This window comes from Oryctolagus cuniculus, chromosome 3 (assembly GCF_964237555.1).
Source record: "Oryctolagus cuniculus chromosome 3, mOryCun1.1, whole genome shotgun sequence".
In the NCBI taxonomy this organism is placed as follows: Eukaryota; Metazoa; Chordata; class Mammalia; order Lagomorpha; family Leporidae; genus Oryctolagus; species Oryctolagus cuniculus.
In genome coordinates, this window is record NC_091434.1 from 180,215,630 (window position 1) to 180,230,841 (window position 15,212).

A 15,212-nucleotide genomic window follows, 5' to 3' on the forward strand; every position below is an offset into this window, starting at 1 on the left:
TCTTGAGAATTGCAGAAATTGATCAGTCTTTTTTTAGAATTTTCCAAAACCAACTTCAGGTTTTAAAAAAGATCTCATTTTTTTTTTTTGCTGTTTCTTCTCTATGCCATTGATTTTTCCTATATTTCATTATAATTCAATTTATCATTGATAATTTGGGTTTACTCTATTACTTTTTTCTATCATCAGTATTTCCAGAAATATTTTTAAAATTACACATATCCCAAAAGAAACTTTTCCTCCTTAAGTTCACAGAATATTCATCCAAAACACTATTTAAACAACCTCTTCTCTGCTGGAGGCGGGGGGGGGGGGGGGGGGGCACCCCGCCTCCTGCTGATTTGTCTGTAGCTTGGTGTCCCAGGAATGTGCAGATGATGTAAGTGTTTGCAGTGTCTGTTCAAAGACAGATCCCACATGACTCCTACTCTGAGAAAGCTCACAGCAACCCTCTGAGAGGGGACAGAGGCATCACCGGCCTGAGGAATCCCCAGGACCATGTAGGGAGTTCTGTCTGTTGACACAACTCTTCAAATATAGCTTCCCGCCAAAGGAAACATGGTGTAGAAGAAAACCCCAGACTCCCGTCACTGGTAAACTTTGCTTTAGCTCAGGCCTTCCACATCCTGAAATTCACGTCCAAGATCCTCTTGGCACTGTTTCAAAATGCTGAACCATGACTACCCTACTGTTTGTGAGTGATAGCATCTCATCCATGACTCCTACTCATAAGGAGGCCTGTCAAGAACACATCCGTCCCTAGCGGGAAAGCTACATTAGAAAAAGAATGAGAATGCAAGAGCTCTCTAAGTTCTGAAAGCTCATTGTCAGGGAGGGTGCGCCGAAGTTCCAGGTAGGAAAATAACTGACCGTGACTCTGTAAGGTAATAACTATGTATGCTGTGTAGCACTACAGAAATTGTAGTGTTTTCATAAGATCTCGTTTAAAATGTCAAAACAACGTAATTAGACACAGATTGAGTGGTTATTCTTTTTCAGTCATGCGAGCTAAGGGTCAGACAAGGTAAATTACTTGCTCAAGTACATGTACCCTAACCCCCTCAAGGCAAATTTGGAATAAAAGCCTAGAATTCCAAATTCCAGAATTAAATGTCCTGCTCTGTCTTCCTCCAAGGGGTTTGAGTTCTGCCCTCACTTCCTCCTCCGTATGCATTGGTGAAGAGTGGGAGATGAGAAAAGAGGACCCAGTGATCTCTAAATGATCAATCAACCTCCTTGTTACCTTTGGCATAAAATTTGTGTAGGGACTAAACTGTTTCTTATTAATAGGAGAAGTCACTCTACTATGTCATTCAACTGCTCTCCATGTAAACATTGCTTAATAACGTAGATGGGGGCGGCGCTGTGGCGTAGCAGGTAAAGCCACACTGCCTGCAGTGCCAGCATCTCGGTGCTCCAGTTTTGACCGAGCTCTCTGTTATGGCCTAGGAAAGCAGTAGAAGATGGCCCAAGTCCTTGGCCCCTGCACCCACGTGGGAGAGCCAGATGAAGCTCCTGGCTCCTGGCTTCAGATCACAGCTCTGGCCATCACAGCCATCTGGGGAGTAAACCAGTAGATGGAAGACTTTGTCTCTCTCTCTCTCTCTCTCTTTCTCTCCTTCTCTCTCTCTCTCTCTGCCTCTCTGTAACTCTGCCTTTCAAATAAATAAATAAAGCTTTAAAAAAATGAATGTAGATGTACAAACTGGGAGATAGACAGAATACCAGTCTGCCGTTGATGCAGACTTCTGCAGATTGCCTTTCTGATTCCTTCTCATCTGCTAAACCTCTAACGCTGGAGTGCCCCAAGGCCCACTTTTTGGATCCTTTCATTTCTCCAAGTAAACTCATTCCCAGTCTAATATTACCCAGTTCTTGACTTTAAATAACCTGTAATAGATGTCCTCACATCTGTATCTCTAACTTAGACGTCTCCCATGAATTGCAGATCCTATGCCCAGATGCCAATTAGATAGGGACCCTTGATATCGAATAGACTTCTTAAACTTTACATATCCACATTAAACTTCTAAAAGTTTGGCCCCCTAAAATTAACTAAGGCTTCCTCATTTCAAGTAATGATACCTGTATCATTCCTATTGCTCAAGCCAAAAAAGTGAAAAAAAAAAAAAAAAAACGTTATTCAGATCCCTGTCTTTCCTTTACATTGCGTATCTAATCCATCAGGAGATCCTGCTGGTGCCACATTTAAAGTATATCTAGTATCCAGTCACATCTCACCACTTCTGCTAACCTAACTGAGTCACGTTTCAGTGCCCAGCTTATGATGAGGGCTGCCTCCACCACACACAGCAGCCAGAGCGATCCTCTCCTGCAGTTCCAGCCCTCAGGCTCCTGCAGCTCTCCATCTCACACAGAAAAGCCAACTCCTCACAGTCATCTACTGGCAGCCTACTGCTTTTCTGACCTCATCTGCTACAGCTCTGTCCTCGCCCCACCCAGACACACTGGCCTCCTTGCTGTGTCTCAAACACGCCAAGGCTACTGCACTCACCCCCAGGGCCTCCAACTGGCCAATTCTTCTGCCTGGAATGTCCCCCCACCCCTCGGGCATCCTCACGGTTCACTTCCTAACCTCTGCAAGTTGGGCACCAAATATTGCTTTCCCACCAAAGCCTTCCTCAAACATCCTGTTAAAAATTGCACGTCACCCTCCCTCACACATTGCCATCTTTGTCTGTTTCCATTGGACTTACCACTTTCAACACTGCTGTTTAATTTACTTAATTTGCCTACTGCTTATCTCTTCTCCCTGGAACGTAAGTTTCATGAGGACAGGAATTTTTGTTTTTTTGGTTCCTAGATCAAAGCCTGGCATATAGTAACTACTCAATAAACATTTGTTGAACCAACTAATGAGAAAATCAATTAGAACAAATAACCTCTAGAGTCCCACGATTCAGATAAACATGTAAACATGTAAATATGTTTTTGTATAATAACAAAATAATCAGAAGCATTTCAGCTCCTGGTTTACAGGGAACTGTCTGAATCATTTAGTCCGTTCTTCCAGGTTAGGAGTAGTCCTTGGGTAAGCTTTTCAGACAGTTTTCTGAGGTCCTTACACACGTGTGAGAGTTGGGGATTTGTCCACACCTCTCAAACAGCCAATTCCCTGCTCTGGTCATTGACCAGATTATGGTATCTTAGATCTCTCAAGCGCCTGGTGTTTCACCACAGGATCTAAAGCTGCAGCTGGTCCAACAAACCAAGACAGGAATTCTTGCAATGAGAGAGAAGCAAGCACTCTAGGGAAAGAATGTGGCACCCAAGGGGACAGACAGCCCTCTGGGCAGGTGGGCAGCTTAAGATAGGAGTAGTCCCAGCTCTGGATGGCTGTGAAGTTGTATGCATGCCCCGCCCCTCCTAGGTCTCCAACCTTGAGGAGGGGTTTTGTGGTGAGTAGTTAATCACGGGAAGCTTCTGCTGTTGCCCTTGCATTGGAAGGAAACAGTGTTCTCCTCTTCTCCCTATCTCCCACACCTCTGGGAATATTACAAGCTGAGGTTATAGGCTCTATCAGCTGGCGCTCATCAGATCGACTGTGGGAATGCCCCCTCTGGGTGTCTCCCTTCTACGGCTTCTCTGTCTCTTGTTTTCCTCCTCTCAAGCTCTCTCTCTCCTCCAAACCTGCCCACTGCAACACATTGCAACTCTGTAGTCTCTTGCTCCTCCTTTTGTTTCAGATCTCTCCAACTTCCAGTCACCATGATCTGAGTCTCTTCTCCACCCAGCTAAAAGTCATCCCTTTCTGTGAACCCAGGTAAGGAGAAGCTTGGTGTTTGGGGGCTAGATGGGCAGAAGAAGAGAAAGAAACACAGAAAGTAGCGCATGAAAGGAAAGAAATCAAAACTCTTTCCAAGGAGATTTTCACAGAAGAGGCAACTACCTATGAGAGAAGCATTTATTCCCATACCAACACCCTCCCTCTCTCGGATCTGGTGTGCCCTTCAGTAAATCACAGAGCACATCATTCTCAGCATATTTCTAGCCTGTAGAATCCTCCAGTGTTGGGTACTCTGAGGTGGGGTATGAAGAACACAGGACAGCTGCAGATGCCAGGACTTTCAGGCTCTGCTCCTATTTTTATTGAATTATTTTGTCCAAACATATCCTATTTGTTGCAGCTTTCCTATCTAAACATAAGAGAGCCTGGTCTCCTTAAGCAAACAAAGGTTCTTGGGATAAGAGGCATCCAGTGATGTGTTGTTCCTATAGTATAATATAGAACAGAACTAAAGAACAGATTACTTCTTTAACTCAGAAAGGCGGAATACTCAAGAAGATGATAGCCAAGATTATTATTAAACTGCACAGGGGCGATAACGTGATCACTGGCAACACCAAGGAAGGAGCACTCCTTTTGTTTCTCCTTCCTGCCCAAGAATGAAATCGCCAGTCCTTGGACCATGCCAAGTCCAGGGCCCTTCTTTGAGGGGAGCTGGCCTCAGGCTGGCTGTCTCCTGTGCATGCTGTCTCGCTTGATCTAATCCGTTGTTCTTTCTCAGCAACCACAGGGCTCTCTTTTGGTAATAGAAGGTAAGGAAATTGGGCCGGCGCCGCGGCTCACTAGGCTAATCCTCCGCCTAGCGGCGCCGGCACACCAGGTTCTAGTCCCGGTCGGGGCGCCGGATTCTGTCCCGGTTGCCCCTCTTCCAGGCCAGCCCTCTGCTGTGGCCAGGGAGTGCAGTGGAGGATGGCCCAGGTGCTTGGGCCCTGCACCCCATGGGAGACCAGGAAAAGCACCTGGCTCCTGGCTCCTGCCATCGGATCAGCGCGGTGCGCCGGCCGCGGCGGCCATTGGAGGGTGAACCAACGGCAAAGGAAGACCTTTCTCTCTGTCTCTCTCTCTCACTGTCCACTCTGCCTGTCAAAAAAAAAAAAAAAAAAAAAAAAAAAGAAAAGAAAAGAAGGTAAGGAAATTGGATGGTGGGGAAAGGGTCCCGTTGGAATGAGTGCCTGATGTTAAAACTGTGCACATGACTCTTAACGGTGACAGACTTTTGAAGGTGTCAGCAGCTTTTGCAGACAGCACTACAGTCCTCTCAATGTGTCAGCAGCACTCACTCCTGAAATGTTGTTTGTGCAAGAGGTCAACGTTCACCAGTGTTTTTCCCTCTAATAATGAATTAGGAAACACCCCAGTACTGAGCCTTGGTTTCCTCCTCCAGGCAGCTGCCTGGCCCCATTACTTAGCTCCAGCTTTCAGCCTGCAGCCAGTAGGAAACAGAAAACATCTTTCAGAAGGAGAATCTCTTGAGGTTTTGAGGCTGCCCTCTTTGTCATCATGTAGCACAAAGTGCAGATTTAACATTTCCTGTATTTTCAAACCTACTAAAATCAACTTTATGGAAAATTATAGTTAATTGGAAAAATTTTATGAAAGCCAATGAGTTTCCTTAGAAAGATACTAATGTTTTTCAAGTAGATAAGGGCACTGACCCTCAGGCCTAGAATACTTTCTAAAATGTAGCAGTGCAATGATGGTGCATTTCTGTGTAATAACATTGACCTTGACAGTCCCAGAACTGGGGCAATCTCCTCACCACATGATCTTGATGTTGAACATTAAAGTGCTCATTTATGAAGCTTATCCCTCTTCCTGTGGTGAAAGGCTGCGTTACAGACATGAGTTAAAACAGGTGCTGTGTCATTCAAGTAGAGAGGGTCTTTAAAAATATAAAAGGCAAAGCACCAGCTCTAAAATCAGCAGGACTCCTCGGCTTTCCTGGTTCAAAGCTCCTCTCCAGATGAAAGTGAGAGTGAGCAGGAAGCCTGAAATGATGCATTTCTCAAAGCCCTAATCCTACAGTTGACTTCTAAAGAAAAGAAAACTGACATCTGTCAACTCTTCAGGGAGCTCTAGACACAGTGCAAACATTGTCAGCGATGGTGATTCTGCATTGTCAAGGAATTTAAGGGACAAATGTTGGTAAAAAAAATGCAAACCCAAAGTAGTATTTCAACCCCGGGACCTATGGGTACCCTGAATCTGAAAGAAGGGCTCCAGAGAGACAGGAAAACAATCAAGGATACTTCACTTTTTCATATGTAGGATCACTAAATGCTTCAGCAAACACCAAAAAGGGAAAGCAAGGATGTTTGTATAAGGAAAATAGTCTCCATTAAATCTACTTGAATGCTTTTAGGGAATGAAAATGGCAATAAGAAGCAAACAAAATATTTCTTTTATTTAGACTTTCAAAAGCCTTTGATGAGAGATCATACCAAACTTACTCATCAAGGATTTAGTAGACGCTTTATTGTGTAAAAAGAACCAGCTCACAGAAGGGAAACACCACACAAGCAGTAATCTCATAGGGATCAAGGTTGAGATCGTAAATGGTTGGAAGCAAGAGCACACAGTGAAATTGCTAAATCCAGAGGTAATGGTTGGCTCTTATGAGCAGAGAAAAAATAAAAAATAAACACTAAAAAAATGTAGTAGAGCAAAGAAAAAACTATAATAAATGAGATTTACTTCAAAGGTCTTATGTCAGAAAACAAGTTTGAATTGAAATATATAATCATGCAAATTTTTGTAAATTAAAGTTTCAAGTTATCTGTCCAGAACCCAAGGAAAGGGCTCTAGGACATCAGAAAATGAGTCGTTATAGTAATTACAGAGGTCAGCAGATGTAGAAGCTAAGGTTTTGTTGTTTGTTTGTTTGTTTGTTTGTTTTGACAGGCAGAGTGGACAGTGAGAGAGAGAGAGAGAGACAGAGAGAAAGGTCTTCCTTTGCTGTTGGTTCACCCTCCAATGGCCGCCGCGGCCAGCGCACCATGCTGATCCGAAGGCAGGAGCCAGGTGCTTCTCCTGGTCTCCCATGGGGTGCAGGGCCCAAGCACTTGGGCCATCCTCCACTGCACTCCCTGGCCACAGCAGAGAGCTGGCCTGGAAGAGGGGCAACCGGGACAGAATCTGGCACCCCGATGGGGACTAGAACCCGGTGTGCCAGCGCCTCAGGCAGAGGATTAGCCTATTCAGCCGCGGCGCCGGCCAGAAGCTAAGGTTTTAACATGATATGATTCGAAACCACCTTCTGTTACCTTCTTTGTGCCTAGCATTGTGCTGCAATCGTTCTTCATAAAATTCCTAATTCTCGCCATAACCATATGACTTAGGCATCATTGTCCTTAAGCCGTAAAGGAACTGAGGACCAGGGAAACTGAGTACTTTACCCAGATTAGTGTGGCTAGGAAGCGGCTGAGCCGGAATTTGAATCCAGAGAAGTCTTCTTCCGTAGCCTGTGCAGAAAAGCAATAGAAAACCTAAGATAGAAAAATGTAGAAGATAAGGAGAGATGTAGATAGACAATAGATAGATGGTAGATGATAGGTACGTAGATAAGATTTATCTGTATCTCTGCCTACTTAGTTCCCCATGAGATTCCTACAGCCAGAATACAAGATACATCTCCGCTTGTGGACCTCAGAAAGAGCAAGCACATGAAATGGAACAATGGAGGAATACGGAAATTTCCGTGATGGGAAGATGAATACTTGGAAAATGTGCCACGCCTGTCAAGTACAGCTTTGGGTGTTCTCGTGTGTCTCTGCTGTGTCGGGTCTGTTCTGAAAGCTTTCACCTGTCCTCCCATGGAACCTTGATCAAGTCCTTCTTTTGTTTGCTCCATACCACAGTGAGGAGTTTGAGGTTTGAGAGTTAACTTGCCCCCCCTGCCCCATGAAGCATCCAGAAAATAACAAGGCAAAAATTTAGACTATAGAGACTCCTTCACCTAGGAATAAGGCTAAGAAAAGAAAATATTTTATGGATGCATGTTTTTTAAAAAGCACAGGATAAAAATAGGTTACAGAATAATATCTATAAATTTGTAGACCAGAGGCCCATGACAAGTTATTAAGTGAAGTTAGACAATTCAGGCATGTTCATAACCTTCTAAGTTTAACTTCCTACAGGACAATATGACCCCTCCTCTGGTGCTTTTATAAACTATAAAGCTAGACCAATAGGCTGAGGTTGACTTTGGAAGACAATTCTTGCAGAAACAGAACCGTTCAACCAGGAGCTAGCAGTCAGACCCAGGTTGCCTGGTGACCTCTCTGGGGCCTCACTTGCTTGCCATGAGGGTCTACACCACTTTACCTTAAGCTGCGTTCCAGTTCCAAATTCTATAGCGTCCTCAAGAGCCAAAGGGACCTGACCTGATTGTCTCTCTCATCATCTCCCTTTCGGCAACCACTCTTTAGAAGTGCTCTGATTGAGCATTGAAATGACCAAGGAAAACATCATTGTTACAGATGATTTCAATTATTATGCACAGCAGAAATCAAATCACAGATCTGCTTCTCCAGCCACATCCAGATGTCCTGGGCCACTAGCCAGCCATGACTCTGTGGGTGCTCTGTGGAGCCCTGCACAATTAGAAAAGCGAATCTGCTCAAACCATAACGAGAGCAGCAATGAATGTCAAAGCTAAGGAGAATTATTTTTAGATTTGCAGTCTTAGAGCATCTGCATTACTGCTCTCATCCACATGTCCTCAAGAACAATGTCAGCAAAGGGAAATCTGAGGACAGAAACACCCAGGGGATGTAGACAGTTCCCATGTCTGGGGAAGGTGGGAGATGTGGTAAGGGGGTAAGACATGCCTCATGTGAGGAGGATGGGGTGGGGAGGTGGTATGAATATGGAAGACTGTATCATTGAGAAGATGATGAACTGCCAGGAGCAAAATTGCTTGGGTGTAAACCTGGGTTTGGCACTAACTCGCTATATGACACTTATTTTCATTGGGCCTAAATTTCCTCATCTATAAGACATATAAAGAATCCACTTACGTCACTGGGTTGTCAGCGGGTCTGAATGGCTTAAACGTGTAAAGTCCTTGTGGGTGTTGGCCTGGCACTCTCTTCACTGATGTTATTCATGATCTGGACCAGCGAGAGGACCTGCCTTCTCTCTCTGGGGAAGATGGCTCAGGCAGGCCACGTGGTACCTCTTCTCTTTCTGCAGCCTCTCCTGCTAGGGCAGAGCTACATTTGATTCACTGAAAGCTAAACGGTGCTTGTTCTCCTCCCCTGCCCCCGGAGAAAAGGCACTTCTCACACAGCCTTCCCAGAGTTTGTGGCCCTTCCTCTTAAAAACTCGAAGCAGAGCAGAGGTACGCCTGTGTCTCCTCTCAGTCCAGTTGACCCATGTGGCTTGCTTTACACAGTCTTGTTTCTCAAACCTGATACACCTTGAGCTTCCACTTATGGCTGCTACCACTCAGCCTTTCCTGTCTTCTATATCTTTGTGCAGCATGAACAAGAAGGAAAAAAGAACCGGATTCTCTCCCCGAGCTTCTCTACCGAGATGAAGAGGAAGAAGTAGAGCAGGACGCAGAGGCAGAGTAAGGAGGGCTGGCGTGGGTAAGCCAGCACTTTCATCCTGCTGAAACCCCCAGACCCTCGCTTCTCTCTCACTCATACCTGAAACTGCACACCTGACCAAGGAAAGGCACTTAACCAGGTTTGTTAAATTTGCTTATTGATTTAAAAAATCCAGAAGACTACAGGCTCTAAAACCAATAGGAAATGATTCCACCTCCTTGGATGCACCATGCTCTTCCTCCATAAAACTTAAAATATCTGCTTGAAATTGCTCCCCTCAGATGTGACAAGAAGGAGCACAGAGGGCGGCCACTGATACATATAAGCCCTGAGATTGTCCTCTCACCAAGGAGCATTAAACGGCAAAAGCTGAGCTCTTTGCAAGCTTCCCAGCTCTTTCATCCAATTCACCTGTTGTCATTTGACCCAGCTTAATCGTTCTTGCATTCCATGGTGTAACAACTATGGACAAAGTCCATTTCCTACATTGATTATAAACAGTGATGATCAGAGGAACCAATGGTTGACTATTTATTTAAAGTAATAAAAAAAAAAGTGAAGCGGGGTGTGGGGGGGCAATCGGATCTATTGCAAAAAGCCAGACTTCTTCCTGTGGCTCACGTGGCCTCCATTCTACTTATTACAATCAGGGCATAGACCTAGGCACCGTCTGTGTTGCAAATATTGCCTGCAAAGGAGTCACTGGATAATGGTTAGAAAGTGATGGGATGGAAAATGTGGAGCATGCTCTAACTCTGAAAGGCGAGTTGGAACACACACTGCCTCTTCTCATGTTGACAGCAATTAGTAGAAGTATGAGGGCCATGGGTTTCCTGACACACCCAGCAAGGCTCTCCCACAAAGCATCCCTGCTGCTTAAGTGTCTACCCCATGCCTGGCTCAGATAGGAGCCTATATTTAAGACTAAATAAAGATGGATTGTCTGGTTACCCCAGTGACTTTTTTTTAAAGATTTTTATTTATGTATTTGAGAGGAAGATTTACAGACAGTGAGAGGGAGAGACACTGCTTCACTCCCCAAGTGGTTGTAATGGCTGGAGCCATGCCAATCCGAAGCCAGGAGCCAGGAGCTTCTTCCAGGTCTCCCATGTAGGTGCAGGGGTCCAAGAACTTGGGCCATCCTCCACTGCTTTCCCAGGCCATAGAAGAGAGCTGGATTGGAAGAGGAGCAGCCGGGACTAGAACTGGTGCCCATATGGGATGCTGGCGCTGCAGGCAGAGGATTAACCTGCTGCACCACAGCACTGACCCCTAACCCAGTGACTTTTTCCCAGAATCTCAAATGGGTCACGGAAAGTTCTAGCTTCAGGAATCCTGATTCTGTTCCTTTTTATGAGCAGCTAAACCCTTCCACACTCCCCACCCCGCACCTCAGCTTTGTTTTCTGCTTGAAATGATGATGAGTGGGATATGTCTAAGGCGTTCACCTGCCTTACCTTTTTATCATTCTCCGACACAGCACTGAGGACAGCCCAGAAACGCTAGAGTAGGTCAGGGAGCAGGGAACAGAAGCAGGGACCAAAGACCCATTAGATGTCCTGAGAGACCAGGACCCCATGATCTTCATGGCCATGGAGGACCCACAAAATGATAATGAGAGCACAAAGATTGTTTGAATGTGGAGGTCAGAAGTGATGCATTGCAAGGAAAGGGGCTAAAATGAAAGCTTCTCCAGGAAAAAAAAAAAGTGGGCTAAGAAAACAGCTATAGGGATTGTAGTCCAGACAGCAGGAAAAGCTGCTCTATTTTTCTAAATAAATCAGTAAGACTTGGCTCACGGGGAGGGGGCCAGGAAGAGACCCATGAGCCATCACCACCTCTCCTGGCCCACCCTCTAACTTCCACCTGACCCTTCCTCCCTAACAGGACCGCACTCCCCAAGCTGTCCCTACCCCTGCCACAGGTGCCTCTGGGCAGGCTGTGCATGGACAGCCCCAGCAATGCCACCACGCCCTGCGGCTTTCTCCTGCAAGGCTTCTCAGAGTTCCCACACCTGAGGCCTGCACTCTTCCTGCTGCTGCTGGCTGTACATCTCGCCACCCTGAGCGGGAACCTGCTCATCTTGGTGGCCGTGGCCTCAGTGCCCAGCCGGCCGCCCATGCTGCTCTTCCTGTGCCAGCTGTCAGCCATCGAGCTCTGCTACACGCTGGTGGTGGTGCCCCGCTCCCTGGCCGACCTCACCATGCCTGGCCAAAGCAGGGGAAGCCCCATCTCCTTCCTGGGCTGTGCAGTTCAGATGCAGATGTTCGTGGCACTAGGAGGGGCGGAGTGCTTCCTGCTGGCCGCCATGGCCTATGACCGCTACGTGGCCATCTGCCATCCGCTGCGCTATGCAGCTGTGGTGACCCCAGGATTGTGCGTGAGACTGGCCCTGGCCTGCTGCCTCGGGGGCCTAGCCGTGTCCGTGGGGCTCACAGTGGCTGTCTTCCACCTGCCCTTCTGTGGCTCCCGCCTGCTGGTACATTTCTTCTGCGACATCACAGCGCTCCTGCACCTGGCCTGCACGCGGAGCTACGTAGACGAGCTGCCCTTACTGGGTGCCTGCCTGGTGCTGCTGCTGCTGCCCTCAATGCTCATCCTGGCCTCCTACTGTGCCATCGTCGCCGCCCTGCGCCGCCTACGCTCCGCCAGGGGCCAGCGCAAGGCCGCCTCCACCTGCGCCTCTCACCTGGTAGTCACCTTCCTGCACTATGGCTGTGCCACCTTCATGTACGTACGGCCCAAGGCCAGCTACTCCCCATGGTTGGACCGCACGCTGGCGCTGGTCTACACCAACGTCACACCGCTGCTCTACCCACTTATTTACAGCCTGCGCAACCGCGAGATCACCACTGCCATCCGCAGAGTGCTGGGGCGCCGACAACCAACCCAAGCCGTGGGTCAGGGTCTGTGTGAGCTGTGACAGCAGACATGGCCCAAGCCAGAGTGGGAAGTTCCGCTCCGTACTGTCTACCATGAGGTGTCTGTATCGGGAAGGCTAGCGTGCAGAATGGGAGTGGGGAGTGGTGCGGCACTACAAATCTTATTTCTGAAAAGAGAACTTGAAAACATGTCCCTGCAAAGGGCACCTTGCCCCATCCTCTCCCCCTCCTTTGGGAGTAGCCAAGACAATGTGGTACAGAGCCCTGGACCTGGATTCAGTGGTTCTATAAAAATCCGTTGAGGTCTTTCAATAACCTGGAACCCACACAAGATAGTGGACTTGCAGTGATGAAGCAGGCACAACTCATGGCCTCGGGACCCTCCAGCAGGGGTGAGAGGGACAGATGTGAGGAGTAGACAGGGGCTAGATGGAGTAGCTCAGAGGAAGCGCTTCCTTCCAGACTGTTTGAAGCCTAACCAAAGTCAGGGGAAATTTGTTGGGGAGAAATGATAGCTAAGTGGAGAACTAGAGGATGAGCAGGGGTAAATCAGGTGAAGAGAAGGAAGAAGAATGTTCCTGAGAAGAACTGGTTGACAGGGACTCGGATACCTGGAAGACAACTTGCAAACAGCTGAAGGATTTGAGTTCATGAAGTGGTCAGTGACTTGCCCTTGCATAATCGCTCAGGCTGCAGGATGGACTGGAGAACCACCTGGGAACCACGAGAGAAGCCATGGAGTGTGGTCATTAGGGATTCTGTTACGTGGGAAGAGTCGAGAGATATGCTGGAGGTGGACACTTCAAGATATGAGTGGATGTGAGACAAGGAAGAAGGAGCAGTTCAGGACCATTTCTTTTCTAGGTCATTTGATGGAGGATAGATCCTTTGCTAAGAAGAACACAGGAGCAGGTGTAAGTGGGAAGAGGGCTCTGTTTTGAAATGCTGAAAGGCCAAGCCAGGGAAGATGCTGATTGATGTTGCAAATATACCAACCCAGAGCTCAGGTGAGAGATTCGAGAGGGAGAATTGGAGGTGCAGATGGCTACTGAGACTGTGGAGGTGGGTGATAGCACCCAGAGAAGGAGTATAAATGGGGAAGAAAGGGGCCCCCGCTGGGCTGCAGAGGAAAGCTGGCAGGCATGGAAGGAGTGGGAGGAGGCTGGGGAATGTCTACGGAGCTCCATGGCTTGGCTTTCTTTGCCTCTGCAGCCTCAGTTGCCTCTCCTGCAAATGAGAACCAGGACTAAGTCTGTTAGTTTGATTCCTGCTCTTGATCCCTTCAGAGGGAGCATGCAAAGATGCATCTGGATCACTTAAAATGAACAAAAGGAAATAGGGATCCATAATTTAATGCCAACTGAATGCATGTGAACTGATGAATAGGCAATTAAAGGAATGGTCAGACATGGGCATGAATTGGGAAGGATTCCTAGAGAAGGCTGGGGTATCTGAAATGGCTTTGGAGAAAGTGGTTGATTTGCTGTGATTCAAATCATCCACTTCCCAATCTGATTCGGGGAGGCTTATGAAAGAAGAGTCACGTGACAGAAGGCCTGGGCACACGCTTTTCCAGACTCTCTCTCTCCAAGTGCAGCCACTTTCCTGGGCTGTTTAACATGGTTTCTAGAGTTAGAAACTATCAGAACGATTGATATTTGTCCCAGGGTATATTTCTGATGGGAACCCTAAGTGCAGATAGCCCTGAGAAGCTAAGCGGGGCAACTTAATGATGCTCTTGGGCTCTCTCCTCTGACTTCGGGGGATAGGAGCATGACACAAACATGGCTACACACTGGGATGGTGCACTGGCTTCAACAGGGCAAGAGGGAGTCAAGGATGATGTGCTGTGGTCCACAGAAGACATGGCTCTAAACTGAAGCTCTTCTGGGATGGGGATGAGAAGGGACAGATGAAGTAGGATGTGGTTAAGACGTTAACATGAGCCAATGTGGAAAGAAAATAGCTATTTAGAATAAATAAACTTAGGTTTCTTCTTCCGAAAATATGCACCACATAATAAATGTCAGATGAGCTAAATATTTAAATGTAAAATACAAAGCCATAAAAAGTCAATGGGTTAAAAATAAAAACATAAGCTTGTCTCAGGATGGAGAAAGACATTCTAAGCACAAAGTAGAGAGTCTTTTTTTTTTCATTTTTTTCTTTTTCTCAACTTTTATTTAATAAATATAAATTTCAAAAGTACAACTTTTGAATTATAGAGGCTTTTCCCTCCATAACCTCCCTCCCACCAGCAACCATCCCATCTCCCAATCCCTCTCCCATCCCATTCTTCATCAAGATTCATTTTCAATTATCTTTATATACAGAATATCAACTTAGTATATACTGAAGGGAGAAGAGAACTTCCACTTTGACTATGGCCTTGTCTAAATAAGATCGGAGTTGGTGAACTCAAGAGGCTCCCATAGCCTTGGCAGCTTATGACAAGAGCCTCAGGTGATTACTGACATCATAAACAAGAGTGTCAATTGTTAAATCAACAACGGGAGTCACTGTGCACTTACTCCCCATGTAGGACCTCTGTCCTTATGTGTTGTACTATGTGAATTAATGGTAAAACTACTACTCAAACAGTACTTTATACTTTGTGTATCTGTGTGGGTGCAGTCTGTTGAAATCTTTACTTAGTATATACTAAGTTGATCTTCTGTATATAAAGATAATTGAAAACGCATCTTGATGAAGAATGGGATGGGAGAGGGATTGGGAGATGAGATGGTTGCTGGTGGGAGGGAGGTTATGGAGGGAAAAGCCGCTAAAATCCAAAAGTTGTACTTTTGAAATTTATATTTATTAAATAAAAGTTGAGAAAAACTAAGAAAGAAAATTTAAAAAATAAAGTATGTGTATACACGCACACACACACACACACACACACATATATATACATACACATGCAAGCATATAAGCAAGTGACAAATTGGAAATCTGTACTCGCAAGCA

General features: G+C 46.3%; 1 protein-coding gene across 1 annotated transcript; it reads left to right on the forward strand.

Annotated features, from left to right (window-relative positions):
• The first annotated feature begins 3,373 nt into the window (after nucleotides 1-3,373).
• Nucleotides 3,374-14,169, forward strand: LOC100337722 (olfactory receptor 10AC1). The gene is made up of 3 exons (XM_051849802.2): nucleotides 3,374-3,784; nucleotides 9,290-9,499; nucleotides 11,248-14,169. Exon 3 carries the CDS (start codon nucleotides 11,306-11,308, stop codon nucleotides 12,281-12,283), a length of 978 nt encoding a protein of 325 aa, XP_051705762.2. The 5' UTR covers nucleotides 3,374-3,784; nucleotides 9,290-9,499; nucleotides 11,248-11,305; the 3' UTR covers nucleotides 12,284-14,169.
• Nucleotides 14,170-15,212: the final 1,043 nt, after the last annotated feature.

What these genes read in the sequence shown, in the direction of transcription:
- LOC100337722 (XM_051849802.2), top strand. Translation starts at nt 11,306, where the DNA reads ATGGACAGCCCCAGCAATGCCACCACGCCCTGCGGCTTTCTCCTGCAA.